The 15,097-nt window shown below is 39.7% G+C and overlaps 2 protein-coding genes across 2 annotated transcripts in view; one reads left to right on the plus strand and one right to left on the minus strand.

Moving 5' to 3' along the window:
* The window catches only part of iqgap2 (IQ motif containing GTPase activating protein 2), a 35,737-nt gene that overhangs the window by 17,769 nt on the left and 2,871 nt on the right, over positions 1-15,097 (plus strand). The window contains exons 12-32 of the mRNA XM_039621159.1: positions 189-352; positions 480-640; positions 1,570-1,694; positions 2,494-2,657; positions 7,262-7,352; positions 7,671-7,838; positions 7,967-8,109; positions 8,259-8,429; positions 8,748-8,831; positions 9,007-9,078; positions 9,167-9,236; positions 9,542-9,750; positions 9,917-10,069; positions 10,460-10,623; positions 10,765-10,989; positions 11,320-11,460; positions 11,957-12,041; positions 12,187-12,419; positions 12,977-13,109; positions 13,938-14,040; positions 14,133-14,274. Coding sequence (XP_039477093.1) covers positions 189-352; positions 480-640; positions 1,570-1,694; positions 2,494-2,657; positions 7,262-7,352; positions 7,671-7,838; positions 7,967-8,109; positions 8,259-8,429; positions 8,748-8,831; positions 9,007-9,078; positions 9,167-9,236; positions 9,542-9,750; positions 9,917-10,069; positions 10,460-10,623; positions 10,765-10,989; positions 11,320-11,460; positions 11,957-12,041; positions 12,187-12,419; positions 12,977-13,109; positions 13,938-14,040; positions 14,133-14,274 — 3,001 coding nt within the window. The remainder of the gene's footprint in view (positions 1-188; positions 353-479; positions 641-1,569; positions 1,695-2,493; positions 2,658-7,261; positions 7,353-7,670; positions 7,839-7,966; positions 8,110-8,258; positions 8,430-8,747; positions 8,832-9,006; positions 9,079-9,166; positions 9,237-9,541; positions 9,751-9,916; positions 10,070-10,459; positions 10,624-10,764; positions 10,990-11,319; positions 11,461-11,956; positions 12,042-12,186; positions 12,420-12,976; positions 13,110-13,937; positions 14,041-14,132; positions 14,275-15,097) is intronic.
* f2rl2 (coagulation factor II (thrombin) receptor-like 2) lies at positions 4,763-6,304 on the minus strand. Its single transcript, XM_039621163.1, has 2 exons — positions 6,091-6,304; positions 4,763-5,808 (listed from the first exon to the last, which is right to left on the minus strand). Exons 1-2 carry the CDS (start codon positions 6,152-6,154, stop codon positions 4,787-4,789), a joined length of 1,086 nt encoding a protein of 361 aa, XP_039477097.1. The 5' UTR covers positions 6,155-6,304; the 3' UTR covers positions 4,763-4,786.

Consider the following 15,097-nt stretch of genomic DNA (forward strand, 5'->3'; position numbering starts at 1 on the left):
ACTGATGAGTTAAAAATCAAACTAGCTAATCACCCAAATAAGACTCATGATACATATTTAATATGGGTTCTTAAAGGTCCTTCAGCACATCATGTATAAGGTTGTAAGAAATGCTGTTTTCGTTCATTCGGGAAATTGATTCCAAATTATCATGTAAAGCATGACTTTGTTGTCATTTTCTTAATCAGAACTTGAAGCAGTTACAAGAATCAATACAGCCATTCGCCTGGGCAATGCTTTGGAAACGGTGGAGGAGCTGATGAACCCGGAGGCACAGCTGCCAATTGTCTACCAAACGGCTGCCAACCTCTACCAGGCTGAGCTTTTCAGTTTGCAGCTACAAGGGGGACGGGTGAGGCATGTTTCAGACTTTTACTCTGTGCACATGGATGTTGATGGGTATAGATAAGGTCAGCGATATATACACACACACACACTGCAGGCATCAATTTTCTGATCCAGTATTTTATGTTTTTCAGTCTGGACTGGGCCACGAGGAACTGAGTGTAGCTGTAGAGATGCTGTCAGCTGTGGCAGTGCTGAACGAAGTGCTGGACACCAAAGACCCACAGGCTGTGATTGAGCAGCTAACAGACTCTCCTCTGGGCTTTACCAACATAGACCAAGACAACCTTAACAGGTAAGATAGCTGCAGGATGGATGAGGAAGCAAAAGGAAGTGTTATTGTTAACTCACCTTCTCCCCCAGAGTTCCCATTTAGTTCATCTACTTTAAAGTAGAAAGTAGAGACCATAAAGAAGATTTATTGTGATTTATTGCAGAATGTTTATACAACATGTTAATGATAGTTTTTGTAATGTATAACTGCTTTGCCCAACTTGTTATCAGCATTACTGCTAATAAATAACTCTTTACTTATCTCGGTCACTCTGTGCAGCAGCTAATGGTTAAAAACCTTAATCCCTGGTAGTTAAACCTAACGGTTAAACCTTAGTGTGGTAGTTTTAACCTAATAGCATTTAATTTGTATTATACTAACAAGATCATGCAATATGTGAATTTGTAGTGGTTTAAACATTCACCTAACTACAGAAAGACCCCGGGTTTGATCCTGGGAAGAAACCCAAAATCCCTTTGGTGGTTGTGTGAGGGGGAGAAAAACTAATCTGGCCAGATAAAACTTTTTTCTATATGAAGCTTTTTCGTCTAGTCTGTGAGTTGCTTGGTATATTGAATGCACCACATGAACAAAAATCAGTTTCATGTCTAAAAATGGGTAGCAGGATGGTGTACCTTTTGTCTCCTCTCAAACATTTTTCCTGCTGTACTGTATGACTGTATGACGGGTCACTTATAAGCTTATAAGGTTAACGATTTGTTTCACAAAGTTATCAGTTTATAATACAGACAACACTTGGCTCCACACTGCTGTCTGCTCAGCTGTGGTGCTAAAATGCTAATTGCTGCTAAGCTGCGGTGGGCAGACTGTGTTTTGTTGTTGCTGCAATGTCATAGTTTTTGTTTTTTATTAATTAATTTGACATCCAAACAATTTCTTGTTATGTCATTTGATGTGCTGAAGCTTTTCATAACTCTTCATTTCCTCAGGTATGCTGACATGCTTGTCAAAGAGCGAGCTGAGGCGCTTTCCAAGGGCCAAGAGTTTCTCACCTGGAATGATGTCCAGAAATGCATCGACACCGTGAATGTTCAGGTCCAAGAAGAGCATGAACGTAAGAACATCTTGCTGATTTCCACTTCTGCTTTACATATTATGGCAAGTGTTTCGTCCTGTGCAATTAATCAATTTGTTATGCAGTTTGGAGACTACTGAATTAATCATTAGGTTTCTCCTTGTTTCTTCTCGTACATTGTTTTACAATGTCTGTTCTCTAAAGTTTGCTAGGACATATCTGCACATAACAAAACTAGAACTGGCCACTTAATAAAAGCAGGAGTGTTGATACTTGCTGTATATGTAACTAATACACAAGCATTACCTGGGATTGGTTGTCTTTTGTTGACTAACATAAGGCGACATGTTGTAAGTAGAGAAAGATGAGGCATGTTAGAAGCTCACAGACATGTACAGTTCATACAGACATGTGATAATTACTCATGCCTGCACCGAAACCCGAAGCTGCTGGTGATTCCTTAAAGAGCTTTCGTCTGCTGAAAGAACCATATCAGATATCACACTGAGTCAAGCTACGATATCACACCCAATTTTTAATTTTGAGAATAACAAATGATTAACTGCAAACTGCTCAAACAAAATAATTTATCTCAGGCTCAAAAAGGCCTAAAACTTCACAGTATGTTGAGGTGGACATGATTTAGACGTAAAATTAAATTTTTAAGAACTAAACTCAACCTCTAAGTTTCTTTTAAATTATAAAACAAAAGTTTGATACCTTGGAAAAGTTTTTCTTAGGCATCGTCTTACACTGAAAATTTACTCACATAAATGAAACACAATCTGTGCTCTTAACTTGTCTGAGAGGCTTTTGTTTTTTGGTCCGCCACCTTCAGGAATCATAGCCATAGCTGAGATCAATGAGGCACTAAACTCAGGTGATCATGAGCAGACCCTTGCAGCCCTCCTCCTCCCTACAGCCAAGTTGTCGGGGGTGAACCCAGCCACAGCCAAACACTACCATGATGTCCTTCAAAATACCAAACAACTTCTCTGCAAGGTAGGCGAACATGTCTTTAGTTATTTCGAATTTGGGTCGAAAAATATACTTGCACCAATGTCAAACGTCATTACAGCGGAACGAATCATTATTTTACTTATTTATTCATTTTTTAATTTTTTTTTAATTTTTTTTAAACCTGTCCTGTCCGGCGAGCAGAATCGTGGTCTGAATGCTTTATTGTGGAAAACACATTTACTTTCCTAAGAGGAGCATAGACTGTCTGTAGGCTCCTCTTGTAAATGTTTTTGTTTTATTTATTCATTTTATTTTATTATTCATATTATTATCTGTGTGGGTATTAAGCTGGAGCAGACAGAGGGTGACGCCAGGTTGGTGAAAGATAGAAAAAAGGGTGAAGTAAACGGGCATTTCGGTCTCCAACTCACTAACAAAGCACACATTTAAATGGTATGCAACAACTGAAAGACAAAACAGAGGGAGGCACACAAATATACAGTTTTGCTGTGTATGTGTGTTTGTGAGAGAGGAAGAGAAGGCGAGAGAGGATGTGAGTGTCTGTGTATGAGCGTTTATCATGAAACGTACTTGAAAAATGAGGGTGAGAGACGGCAACAATGCCCCTCCTGAGAGGCAGACAGTCAAAGACCCAGGAGACCCCGGTCGTCCACGGTCCCAATGACAACTGTGCGTCCACTGGTTTCCTCATTCAAATCGACCATTCAATGTTTTGGGGGTTTTTTTTCTACTTTGAACACTAAAAATCTGAATGAATTGAAAGGTTTTATTTTGACCATTTTTTTTAACCATCAGTTGCACATAGAGGTTTTTCATAAATGACTCAGTCTGTGGTCAACAAACAAAAGACATCAAGCAAGAATTCACGAGACAAAATAAAACTGAAATTAAAAAGGTGCTCTTTTGTGCTTATAACACATAAAAATAGTAAAATTAAAATTTTGATGACCTCAAATTACAGAAACAAAAGTCTAGATGGTGACTATAAAAACGACTGACATAGAGCAGTCACAGGTATCACAGCTGGTTTATTTAACGTTTTCTTTGGTGTGTGGGGAGACGCTGACATGTGGAGTTTTAAAAAAGTCTTAATTTTGCAGTGGATAACTTTTCAGCTGGTAGAATAACTTTGTGGTACTGCTACCTTTTGCGGCAAATGTTTACGGCACGTTTTGCAAATTACCGCATTTTGTTCAGCGTCCTCCTCTTGAAATCCAAATGACAGCGAGTCTCATTCCCTCGTTCGTCTGGTAGGATATATACACACATGCTCAGCGCAGTGCGCCAGGTAGAATATTTTCTGTTTGGGAGGGAGGGGGATTAATGATGCTTGTGCAGCGTGAGGGAGGGAAAAAACCTCACAGGGAATTGCATGCAGACAGCTTAATATTGCCATGGCAATTTATAAAGCCATTTTGTACGTGGAAAAACTCCCAATACATCGAGTATATTTGATATATCTCCCACCCTTACTGTGTGGTAATTAAAAATGAGAAACAGATGACAGCACAGCCAGCAAAGCCACGTGAATGGCCCTACCAACTGTGGCCTATGCAGCTCATGTCCCCCCTGAGACGCTACGTGCGTGGGTGATGTGTTATCAGAGAAGCGGAGGGAGGAGAAGGCACGGGATGATGATTAAAATCGGGAGGTAGAGGACTCCCCCTGAAAGGAGCCTGCGAGCAAAGCAGGTTCAGTAAGCACCCCCACTTCCTACATGAATCATTATTTAAACCATGTGTCGTAACTTTGTCTTGTTAGTTTTGTTATACAGCAGTTTTTCATCCTATGTCACTTCTTTACATTAGGTCATATATATCTATCTGAATTGCTCAATCTTGATTTTAAAGTAACGGATATAAGTTTGCAAAAAGTATTGTTGACTTTTGTATAATATTTTCATGAAAAGATGAACAAAACATGATGCATAAAACATGTTTTTAATATACATGGAAACAAATAACACTATGGCCACATTAACAGTTTCTGGTTTTGGATATAACGTGGATAAAGCCTAATGTTAACCCTGTTAAAGCCACAATGTCCGTTCTTCAGTTTTTCCATTTTTTCCCTTGTGACTTCCTGCTGTATTCCAACAATAGTCCAGTACGGAGGCTTGGGTTTTGTTTTTTTTGTATACATGTCCAGTATCACGTCATAACTGCTTGTCTCTGAGATATCTCGCGGAGAGAAATAAATTGTAGTTCTGAAGCTGCCGTCTTGGAAATAAGCATACACAGGAAGGGATCAAGACAACTGTGGAAACAGCAGAGACACACAGCTACTCTAAAGTATCCATACAGGCTGTCGTCCCCACCGGAAAACAGGCGGATGTAGTGGGCCATATGCAGGACGCCGCTGGGCAAGAAGCACACCAAGAAGATGCTGAAAACCAGAGTGCTGACTCTGATAAATGGCTTCCAGTCACAAGCACTTTGACCTAGATGGTAAATTACAGCCACATGGGCATAGATACAAAAGAGGAAGGGCGTTATAAAGCCCAGACAGATAAGCATCAACCTATATGGCACCAGATGGGAGTGTGATTTTTCAACTAGGGGAAGTACATCATGACATGTTGTGATCCCCAGCTGGGGGATGTTGTAACTCTGCCTGACAAGGAGCTCAGGCACAACAGCAGCCCCGAACAGGAGCCATATAACCAAGCACGTCCACACCGCCAGTGTTTTCGTAGCAAGCCTCCTGTACAAGAATGGTTTGACCACAGCGAGGTAGCTGTTCAGACTGATGCACGCGATGGTCTGAGCTGAGCAGTAAACATTACCGTAAAACAAAGCCGTAATCAGCCGGCAGGAGGTTTCCCCGAATATCCAGTTGTTCCCATTGAAGTGGTAGTGAACACGCAGCGAAAGGGAAAGCAGGAGCAGCAAGTCAGACAGCGCCAGGTTCAGGTGAAGAACGACTGTGGAAAATGACTGTGCTCTGAGTCGGACTCTGAGAAAGGCCAGAATGTAGCAGTTGGAGGGGATGCCCACCAGCATAGACAGGATGTATGATGAGGGTATGACCCAGGTGCTGAGCACCCCTGTGGTATAGGCTGTCACTGGATCCTCTGGCTTCACATGCAAGTTTGTGCCTGTGTCATTATAGTCGCCCTTAAAGGTCCTTGGATTTACTGTGTTAGGTTGGATTTTGGTCCTGTTTTTGTTTCCTGTAACGGGTAGAAAACAGTTTTTATGTCTTCACACCAACTTTCATGCAAAAAGATTTTTTTTTTTCCTTATTTTGTACCAAAATGTTCTGAAGTTTAAAAAAAAGAAAAAGAAAAAAATGAAGTAAGTTCGGTTTTCTATTTTGTGTCTCTGAGTTGGGAAAAGAGCTTTCCCAGTTGTTGGATACCAAAATGTACTTTTTCTAAAAGGTTTAAGCATTTTTTTTATTTTTTTTTTGTAAGAGTTATCCTTTTAGTAATGTGTTAACTTAATAAACTTACCATCATGCTGATTGGTCTGCACTGCCATCAAACAAATGAGTAGTCCTGGCATGAGGTCAACCATGTCACCGTTTAGTTGATATCCCAGTATTTCCCAGTTAATTAGGCTTCAGCCCTCTTGGTGTTGCTTCTTGTCAGGAGTTTTCCACCAGTAAAACTTTGAGTTTTGCATCTCTTCAGTGCAGCAGTCGAGCTGATAATGGTGTGAGCTCAAAGCCAGCTTCCTGGCAGTGTATACAGAAGCATGTTTCCTGCCTAGACTTGAAAACTGAATTCCCTGCTGTCTGCGTCAGTCACAGCCCTCTGAATCACTGGAGTGGGGGAAAAAAACTACCTAATGGTTTACAGAGCTGTTTATGTTTGTCCAAGGAGTTTGGTTCATTTAAGAGATTTGACTTTTTTTTTTGCTTTTGTTAAAATGCGATTTAGTGTTTGTCAGCCCAGTGAATTAGATGCTGTTTTTCAGACAACATAAAATGTGTAGCAATCACATCCTGAACGCAGTAAAGGAAGTGAAATGTGTGTTTGAAGATGGTAATTTAGTAAAGTGGTTTTGATGCTTTTGAAGGACTGTGATGTCCTTCTGGCTTACACTATCACATCACACATGTAATATTAACCTCTTATGACACCCTCAATATATGAGGAGTGTGTGAAACATAACTAATGTCTTTACTTTCAGACTGCTACAGTGTTTTGTAAATAGCGACTTCCTTCCTGATGGTCTTGTGGTCAATGATGCACCCCTTGATGTTGTCTAAAATTAGCTTGAGAACAAACATAAGGATCAAGCTGAATAAACATGCTGTGTTTGTTGTGACTTTTGAGCCCATTATAGACTGAGGTCATTGTTTTAAGTGGTGGGCTAGGATATGGTTGCAGGTCATCTTTTTTCAACTTCTTTTCCTTATTTGTCTCGACTGGTTCCTGGCACTGGTTCTCTATAATGCTATCATTATCTCTATTAAATATCTCCAGAATACCAGTTTGACTTTGTGTACATTTACCTTACCTGAAATATTTTCCAAACTTAATATTTTTCACATTATTTCGGTTCGGGGTGTTTTAAATATTTTACAAGCTACTAATAACGCCTTGTGTGAGTGAGTTTGAGTTTGGTTTTTCTTCTGAAGTGAAGAGGAATGATCTTTATTCTTTTTCCTGATCGTAGAGCTCCGGTGATGAATCTGCAGTGCTGTGGCTGGACCAAATCCAAGAGGCCATACTGACAGCCAACCAGGATGAAAAGGAGGCTCTCGCATGTATGTTCTCGTAAAGCCTGATTAATTCTTCAAATTGATCTGTGATTTATTTCCATGAATAACTGTCACATAATGCCTTATAGATGCTGTTATCAAGTGTTTCTTGTTGCTATAGTGAGGCAGACGTAGAAATGAACTATTGAAAAATAAGAATTAAAAATGTCAGTGTAATTCATTTGATGTCTAATTCATTTAATTTATTTTCCTGTGCAGTACTCATTGTGTTCACATTGTACTTTTCCTGTATACTGTTTTATTTGACCCAAAAGTATTGTGAAGCTGACACCAGTGGTTTATCTTTTTGCTTTGCATTGCTAGTGTCTGGAGCAGTAGCTCATATTAACAGGACAGTGAATGAGGGGGACTCCCAGAATACACTGGAGGCTTTGCAGGCTCCCAGTGTAGGGCTGAGAGCAGTTCTTCCTGAATGTGCTGACACGTACCAAGATGACCTTTCACAGAAACAAAGAGACGGTGCTGCCGAAGGTAACAGGATTTACATCTGTGGGACAGCAAGTGTGCTTTCTGTTCAAGAAACTCCAGTGAGAAGTCGAGAATTTGTGTCAGATTTACACCAGCAGACTTTTTAAAAAGCACTTTCTGCTTTCCTCCAGGCAGCACTGATGGTGTGTGGGTAAAACACTGCATCAAGGACAAATATGACTATTTCTATAACCTGGAAACTGAAGAGGGCACCTGGGAGGAGCCTGAAGGGTTTGAACAGAAGAGTGGACATCTCAGTAAAGAAGAAATCCAGGTACTACCCCTTCATTATAAAGCTTTATTCACATTTCCCATTGATTGGGCTGATTTCATTTTTAGCTTAACAGTAGTTTCATTGAGATTTGTTTATACTTGGATTGCATCTAAACAAACAATTTTCACTCTGCTTGGTTTTTCCCTCAGAATGTGGTGACCTGTGTGACTGCAGAGTATAACAGGGAACAGCTATGGCTGGCCAATGAGTCCTTTGTGACCAAGCTGCAGGCGAGAGTCAGAGGCTACCTGGTCAGGAAGAAGCACGCCCAGAGAATGGAGTATCTGCATCAGCAAGAACCACATGTTATAAAACTGCAGGTAGCTTATAGAACCTCTATAAAGTGTACTATAGTCAAATATTCCTCATTGATTCTGGATGTCTAGGACTTATTCAAGCACAAACAAATCATAAGCAGAGGTAGCTATATATTGACATTAAATTACAACCACTGTACTGACTGCATATCGTTGGTTGCATCTTCTTAGAAGACAAACCAACAATGACAACAATGTCTTTAGAAAACTGATGGGAGTATTGCTACATGTCTAAGCTTCATAAAGTGATTTGTGGTGAAGCTGATGTCGAACTTGTTGTTGCTTGTACATGTTTGTCTCAATCTTTCCTTTTTTTTGCAGGCTTGTTGGAAAGGTTACAAACAGAGGAAAGTATATAAAGAGAGGATGAATTTGCTTCAGAAAAATGTTGCTTCTATTGTCAAGGTGATGAATTATTTTTATTATGAATGACAGACTGAAACAGGAGAATATTAATTGGGATTTTTAACACTTATTAATTAACCTTTGAATAACATTAGCAACATAGCTGCTGCATCAAACGCCTGTTTTTTTTTTGTTTTGTTTTTTTTAAACTGTTTAAATACTTTATTTTATTTAGATCCAGTCTTTTGTAAAGATGTGGAAAGCAAAACGTGAATACAATCAGAGGCAACAGTTCTTCAAAGATCATGTGAGTAGTACTTCATCGGCATTACTCAGGTGCAGGATTTGGGTTTGTTTTCATGCATCCTAAAACTCTGATTTATTTTTGTGTTTAGGAAAAAGAAATTGTGAAAATCCAAGCTTTTCTAAAGGCCAACAAAGCCAGAGAGGACTACAGGACGCTAAGTGAGTCATAAAGAATTTAGATCTGCGTTTGAATATGAAATTATGGTCTTAATTGTTTCGCCAATTTTAGAGGATTGCAACTTATAGCGAGTCACAAATTTTTTGAACAACCACATTATTTGCAATTTTCTTCCCCCAATTTTTCCTCACAGTAAATCTAAAAATATTGTTCAGTTCTGATGATAATATATAATATGAAAAATACTGTCTGTGCTGGTCAGCTGTAATATAAATACAGAACGTGATGAAGGCTAAACTTGCAAATTGCATCTGTTGCCGACTTTCTTTTTTGCACCAAATCTCAGCTGGAGCCAAGGATCCTCCTCTGTCAGTGGTGCGTAAGTTTGTCCACTTGTTGGAGCAGAGCCCTCTGGATCTACAGGAAGAGCAGGAAGTGACACGGCTTCGGGAGGAAGTAGTCACAAAGATTCGCTCCAATCAACAGATGGAGAAAGACTTGAACCTAATGGATATAAAGATTGGACTGCTAGTGAAGAACAGGATCACTCTGCAGGTTGCCGCCGCCTCTAATTAATATGTGACAGGAAAACAGAAAGTTAATAAAATGGGTTGAAATCACTTATAGTTTGAGTAAAATGTTGTTGATACTAAAATCTAAGGAAGTTTCTTTATTTATTATCCAGCCAAACTCCTATTTAACTTTTTGTTTCTTTGAAAAGGATGTCGTGTCCCATAATAAGAAAATGAAGAGCAAGAAAAGTAAGGCGAGTAAAGATGACCCGATGGCAGGAGACAGACTCGGTATTAAGGGCCTGAGTAAAGGCAAAAGACGGAAACTCGAGGCCTACCAACATCTTTTTTATCTACTACAGGTATGAAAAATGTGTCTGATTTCTTTTCCAATCACCGAGTGCCTGATATAAAACCAGTCTTGGCATTTCTACTGAAAAAGACTCAAAATACTGCTGGTCCCAAAGTTATTTGGAAGATATTTGTAGATAATTCGTCCACCGCGTTTTTTTTTGTTTTTTTGTTTTTTTTTTTTTTAATTTTCTGAAGAAGTTTGTCCAATTTCCACTACATTTGGTTCTAAAGTCAGCTGAAATGCAGGCTGGTTTTCAATAGACAGTAAAGGAGAACTTCAGTGTCACCAAACCATTGGAAAAGAAGCATTACTCTGCCTCATCAACTTTAAATGAACTCATTCGGTGTCACTTCTAGTCGCCTAACACTGTGCTTGCTTTCTCTTCCATTCTCTTTAGACCAACCCATCTTACCTGGCTAAGCTGATCTTCCAGATGCCCCAAAACAAGTCCACCAAGTTTATGGACACTGTGATCTTCACACTGTACAACTATGCCTCTAACCAGAGAGAGGAATACCTGCTGCTCAAACTCTTCAAGACTGCTCTAGAAGAGGAAATCAAGTGAGTATTGTGACTCTATATAATACTATACCATGAAAGTTCACTGTACCTATTTTATACTTATTTTACTCAACTATAACCTACTACTAACTGTAAACGAGTGTCTATGAAGTCCTTTACCATCTTCTCTGCGTGTCTCAGTTCCAAGGTGGACCAGATCCAGGACATAGTGACAGGCAATCCAACAGTTATCAAGATGGTGGTGAGCTTCAACAGAGGTGCACGTGGTCACAACACCCTCAGACAGCTGTTGGCTCCAGTCATCAAAGATATCATTGAGGACAAGAGCTTAGGCCTCAACACCAACCCTGTTGAAGTCTACAAAGCCTGGGTCAACCAGCTGGAAAGTGCTACTGGAGAGGCCAGGTAAGGAGAATACTGCCAGCATAGTTAGTTACGTCTGGCTTTTTGCACTTAAATATTTCAGATATCTAACAAATTTTATTATGAGACAAAAGTAAGCAGAGTAAAAACAAATAACTTTGTTTCTCAGCTGTTTATTTAGTTCATGTGCTTATTTTTTATTTATTTTTTTTTTTTTACTCATCTTGAAATTTCAGCTTTCTGAAGAGAATTTTTAAATGGCTTGTTATCCTAATTTAATTTTGAATTAGCCAGAGGTGTCCAGCATTTAAAATTCAGGTCAGAAAGCTTAAAGCAGTGAACCTTACACATGCATCTTCTGCTGCCCCTTAGCAAGCTGCCTTACGAAGTGACTCCTGAGCAGGCCATGTCACATGAGGAAGTACGCAACAGGCTGCAGGCTTCCAGTCAGGCACTGCGTTCGGCTACAGATAAGGTCCTGAACTCCATTGTGTCCTCACTGGATAATCTCCCGTAAGTCTTAGGAGCTGTTAATGTCAAAGTCCAATTTCCTTTGTCTGCTCTGACTTTCCCTGGTTAAGTTCCCTGTATTTTTGTATTGTATTAAACTGTTTAAATGTTTTCTTTCATGCCATGATTTTTATTTGTAGTGTATTTTCTGGTCTCTTATTAAGTGTTTGTCGTTCAGTTTTGCTATGATGCAAGCGCTCATCTGGCCAGTTGTTTGTGCTTTGTGTGACATGAGTCCTACCATAGTAACCCAGTTTTGTGCCTCATCGATCTTCACAGTCTAGAGTCAGTAGACCACTAGATGGAGCTGTTATGCAATTTAAAATCTTAAAGGTTAAGGTACATACTGAAGACACTGAAAGCCATCAATACTTGCAGTCATTAATGCAGATATTGATACATCAGATGCATTCCTTATCACGAGCTTGTTTTTGCCATGTAGTATGTGAATGCATGTTTGTGCTTCATGTCCCATCAATGCTTTGTGTTTTGCATGTAGTTATGGCATGAGATACATAGCTAAAGTTCTGAAGAACAGCCTACATGAAAAGTTTCCAGATGCCTCAGAGGATGAGCTGTTGAAGGTATCAGATGTCTAAATATATACATATATATGGTGTGTGTGTTTGTTTGTTTGTTTTTCATAGTCATGCATGGTCTTCTCTATAGGTTTTATTATTGTGATCCTGCTGAGGTAAGAGAAAATAATACCTTCTTTTAAAATGTCAGATTGTAGGTAACCTGCTGTATTACCGCTACATGAACCCAGCCATTGTGGCCCCAGATGGCTTTGACATCATTGACCTGTCAGCAGGAGGGCAGCTCCACCAAGACCAGCGGCGTAATCTGGGATCAGTGGCAAAGATGCTGCAGCACGCTGCTGCCAAGAATGTGTTTGAGGGCGAGAATGCACACATGACGCCCATGAACAGCTACATATCACAGACGTATGAGAAGTTTAGGTAAGGAGCGGAATACACGGCACAAATCTGTACTCTGATTTGTCTATGGAGATAATTTAGTTTTGGCCAATGCAGAGCACTGATAATACGGTAAGCTTTTCATCCAAAACAACATGATAAAAGTGTGATGGAGGAAGAACCAGTTTCTTTCCGATAACAAAGAATGGTAAACCCTGGAGATGAACATGTTTGGCCGCGTTAAGCTGACATGGTGGAAGTAGAGGGAATCCTGGCAGCAGAAGCCAGCCCACTGTGCCGTGTCAGCAGTTCGGACATGCGTGTCCACAAAATCAACCAAATTCCAGACTGACTAGAGCAAACTAAATGGGAGCGGCTGGGCGGCTATGTGCTGTTATCTGCCTCACTTTGTGTTTGACTCATCATTCCTGAAAATCCCAATAAATCTCAGTCCATTTACTGGAAAAGGTCAATATGAACTGCTAACCTTGCTGAGGAAGACAATACAGAGCACTTCACAGGAAGTTGAGCAATTTTGAGTTTCTGTGGGATTCATGTTCATGCTCTGAAAGAACTACTAACAGCTGATTTCTGTCCAGGTTATTTTTCCAGTCGGCGTGTGATGTCCCTGAACCAGAGGAGAAGTTTAACATTGACGAATACTCGGATATGGTGAACTTAAGCAAACCCATCATCTACATATCAATCGAGGAGATCATCAATACACACTCGGTAAACCAAAGCAAAATGATAAAGATTCTTCCTGCTGCTCCTGAGGATATAATTAAACTTTACATGATTCATACTTAAATGACTTGCCCTGTCTCTCCATGCCCCTGTCTTGCATGCTTGTACATGCTACAAACTGTTATTGGAAACAGACATTCTTACTGTTGCTGCTACTAGAAAATATATTATTGAGATTACATTGATATTAGATCTAGCAGAGGTTTATATTTTGCTCCGAGCAAGTAAAGTTTGAAGGTTTCTTCTTTAATCTTCTTCTTTTTCTCTCTGCGTTACTAGTTTTTAGAATATGTTATATGTACGTTATGTCCCTTTATTATTGTCACCACTTGACATCCTGTTTCTTTCGTTATGTTTCCAGAACACTTCCTTGCAAAGGGGGTTAGTATTGAGGATGTCAGTAGGTTCTGGCCAGCTGTGTCTTTTTGCCATCTGTTGTAAATGGAAATGACTTTCCTGTTAAATTTGACAGATGTTCCCTAAAATTTTGATTCGTACACCGAGGTAGTTCCTGTGTGTTAAATATATGAAGAAAAACAAAATCCCAGCTGAAAAGGGGACAGGGTTTTTACCTACAAATAAATATACTAGCTGGATGTTGGAAACCAAACACACAATTTCATACTTGTGGTATGTATTAAGGCGCTGACTGTAATAAAATTTAGTAAGAGGCCGTTTAAAAGCTGTTTGCTATATCCTGCTTCTGCTCTCCGCTTATCTATCAAGCATCATCTCAAAATGTTTAATATGTTCAATGACTAATTTTATGTGAACACTTTAACTTTCGATGTGACTGTGTGTGTGTTTGTGCAGCTGCTTTTGGAACATCTGGACGCCATCTCTCCAGAACGCAATGACTTGCTGCATGAGCTGCTACAGGACCTCGGAGACGTCCCTGATGTAGAGGCATTGCTCGGTACGCTCAAGTAAACTTGTATTTTGATTAATCACAAGTTAGTCACAGGTTGACTGAAATCTGTACTGCTTTTTTTTTTTTTTTTTTCCCAGGTGAAGGAGCTGTTGACCCAAATGATCCAAACAGGGAGAGTGCTCTGAGTCAGCTGGCGAAGACTGAGATCTCCCTCACTCTAACCAGCAAGTTTGAGCTGCTGGAAGGAGATGACAGAGACTTAAAAACCCTCAGTACAAAGTAAGGTTGTCACTGGAGGATGCTGAGACAGAAATTGTGTGTGTCCTGTAACAGACTTTAATCCTTAGGCTTTAGGTGTTTAGCCCTGTAATGGGTATTTAAAGCAAAACTTTGATGCTGAATTACACTCATTCAGAAATCTTCAACATAGAGTTTGGTGTTGCTATATGATGCACTGCACTTAACCCTTCTTGACACATTGTGCGTTTCTTTGTGGCTATCTTTCAGTTGCATATCTTTGCTGTCTTTCCTGCTCTTCTATCATTTCCTGTTCCAAAGGAAGGCGTTTCGTGGTCTGGCTTATCTTGCCTTGAATGCATTGTTGGTTTTGTCCTTATTCTCGGACACAGTTCACAGCTTGTGCAACAAATGATAGTCCAGACATTTAAAATAAACATTGCAAATGTGTCTGAATTTGTTTGTTTTTTTTTTTTTAAAAAGTTGAACATACCCTGCTAACAATGCTGTGAAAGTCAGTTATAAGACTCAAGCTCCTTGGGATAATATACAGTATATAATTTTTTAATTTTAATTGTTTTGAAGGCGATTAACATTCTGTCCTGTATTGAGCATTCATCTTACATAACTCTCAAATCTTTCTCTGCGCTTGGCATCAGTTCAGTTCAGTTTTATTCATTTAGCACCAAATTTCAACTACAGCCACTTCAATGTGCCTGCAGTGTCGGAGAGAAAACTCCAATAATCAGACGGCCATAAATAACCAAGTACTTGGTGACAGTGGGAAGGAAAAACTCCCTTTTAAGATCAGGGAGGGGCCGCCATCTGCCGCTGGAGAAGACACAAAAGTCATGCTGTGGGAGGG

Source organism: Oreochromis aureus, linkage group 12 (genome assembly GCF_013358895.1).
Source record: "Oreochromis aureus strain Israel breed Guangdong linkage group 12, ZZ_aureus, whole genome shotgun sequence".
In the NCBI taxonomy this organism is placed as follows: Eukaryota; Metazoa; Chordata; class Actinopteri; order Cichliformes; family Cichlidae; genus Oreochromis; species Oreochromis aureus.

Coding starts and splice junctions, on each gene's coding strand:
- f2rl2 (XM_039621163.1), bottom strand. CDS start 6,154: ATGGTTGACCTCATGCCAGGACTACTCATTTGTTTGATGGCAGTGCAG. Junction 5,809..6,090: donor GCAGACCAATCAGCATGATG/GTAAGTTTATTA, acceptor TACCCGTTACAG/GAAACAAAAACAGGACCAAA.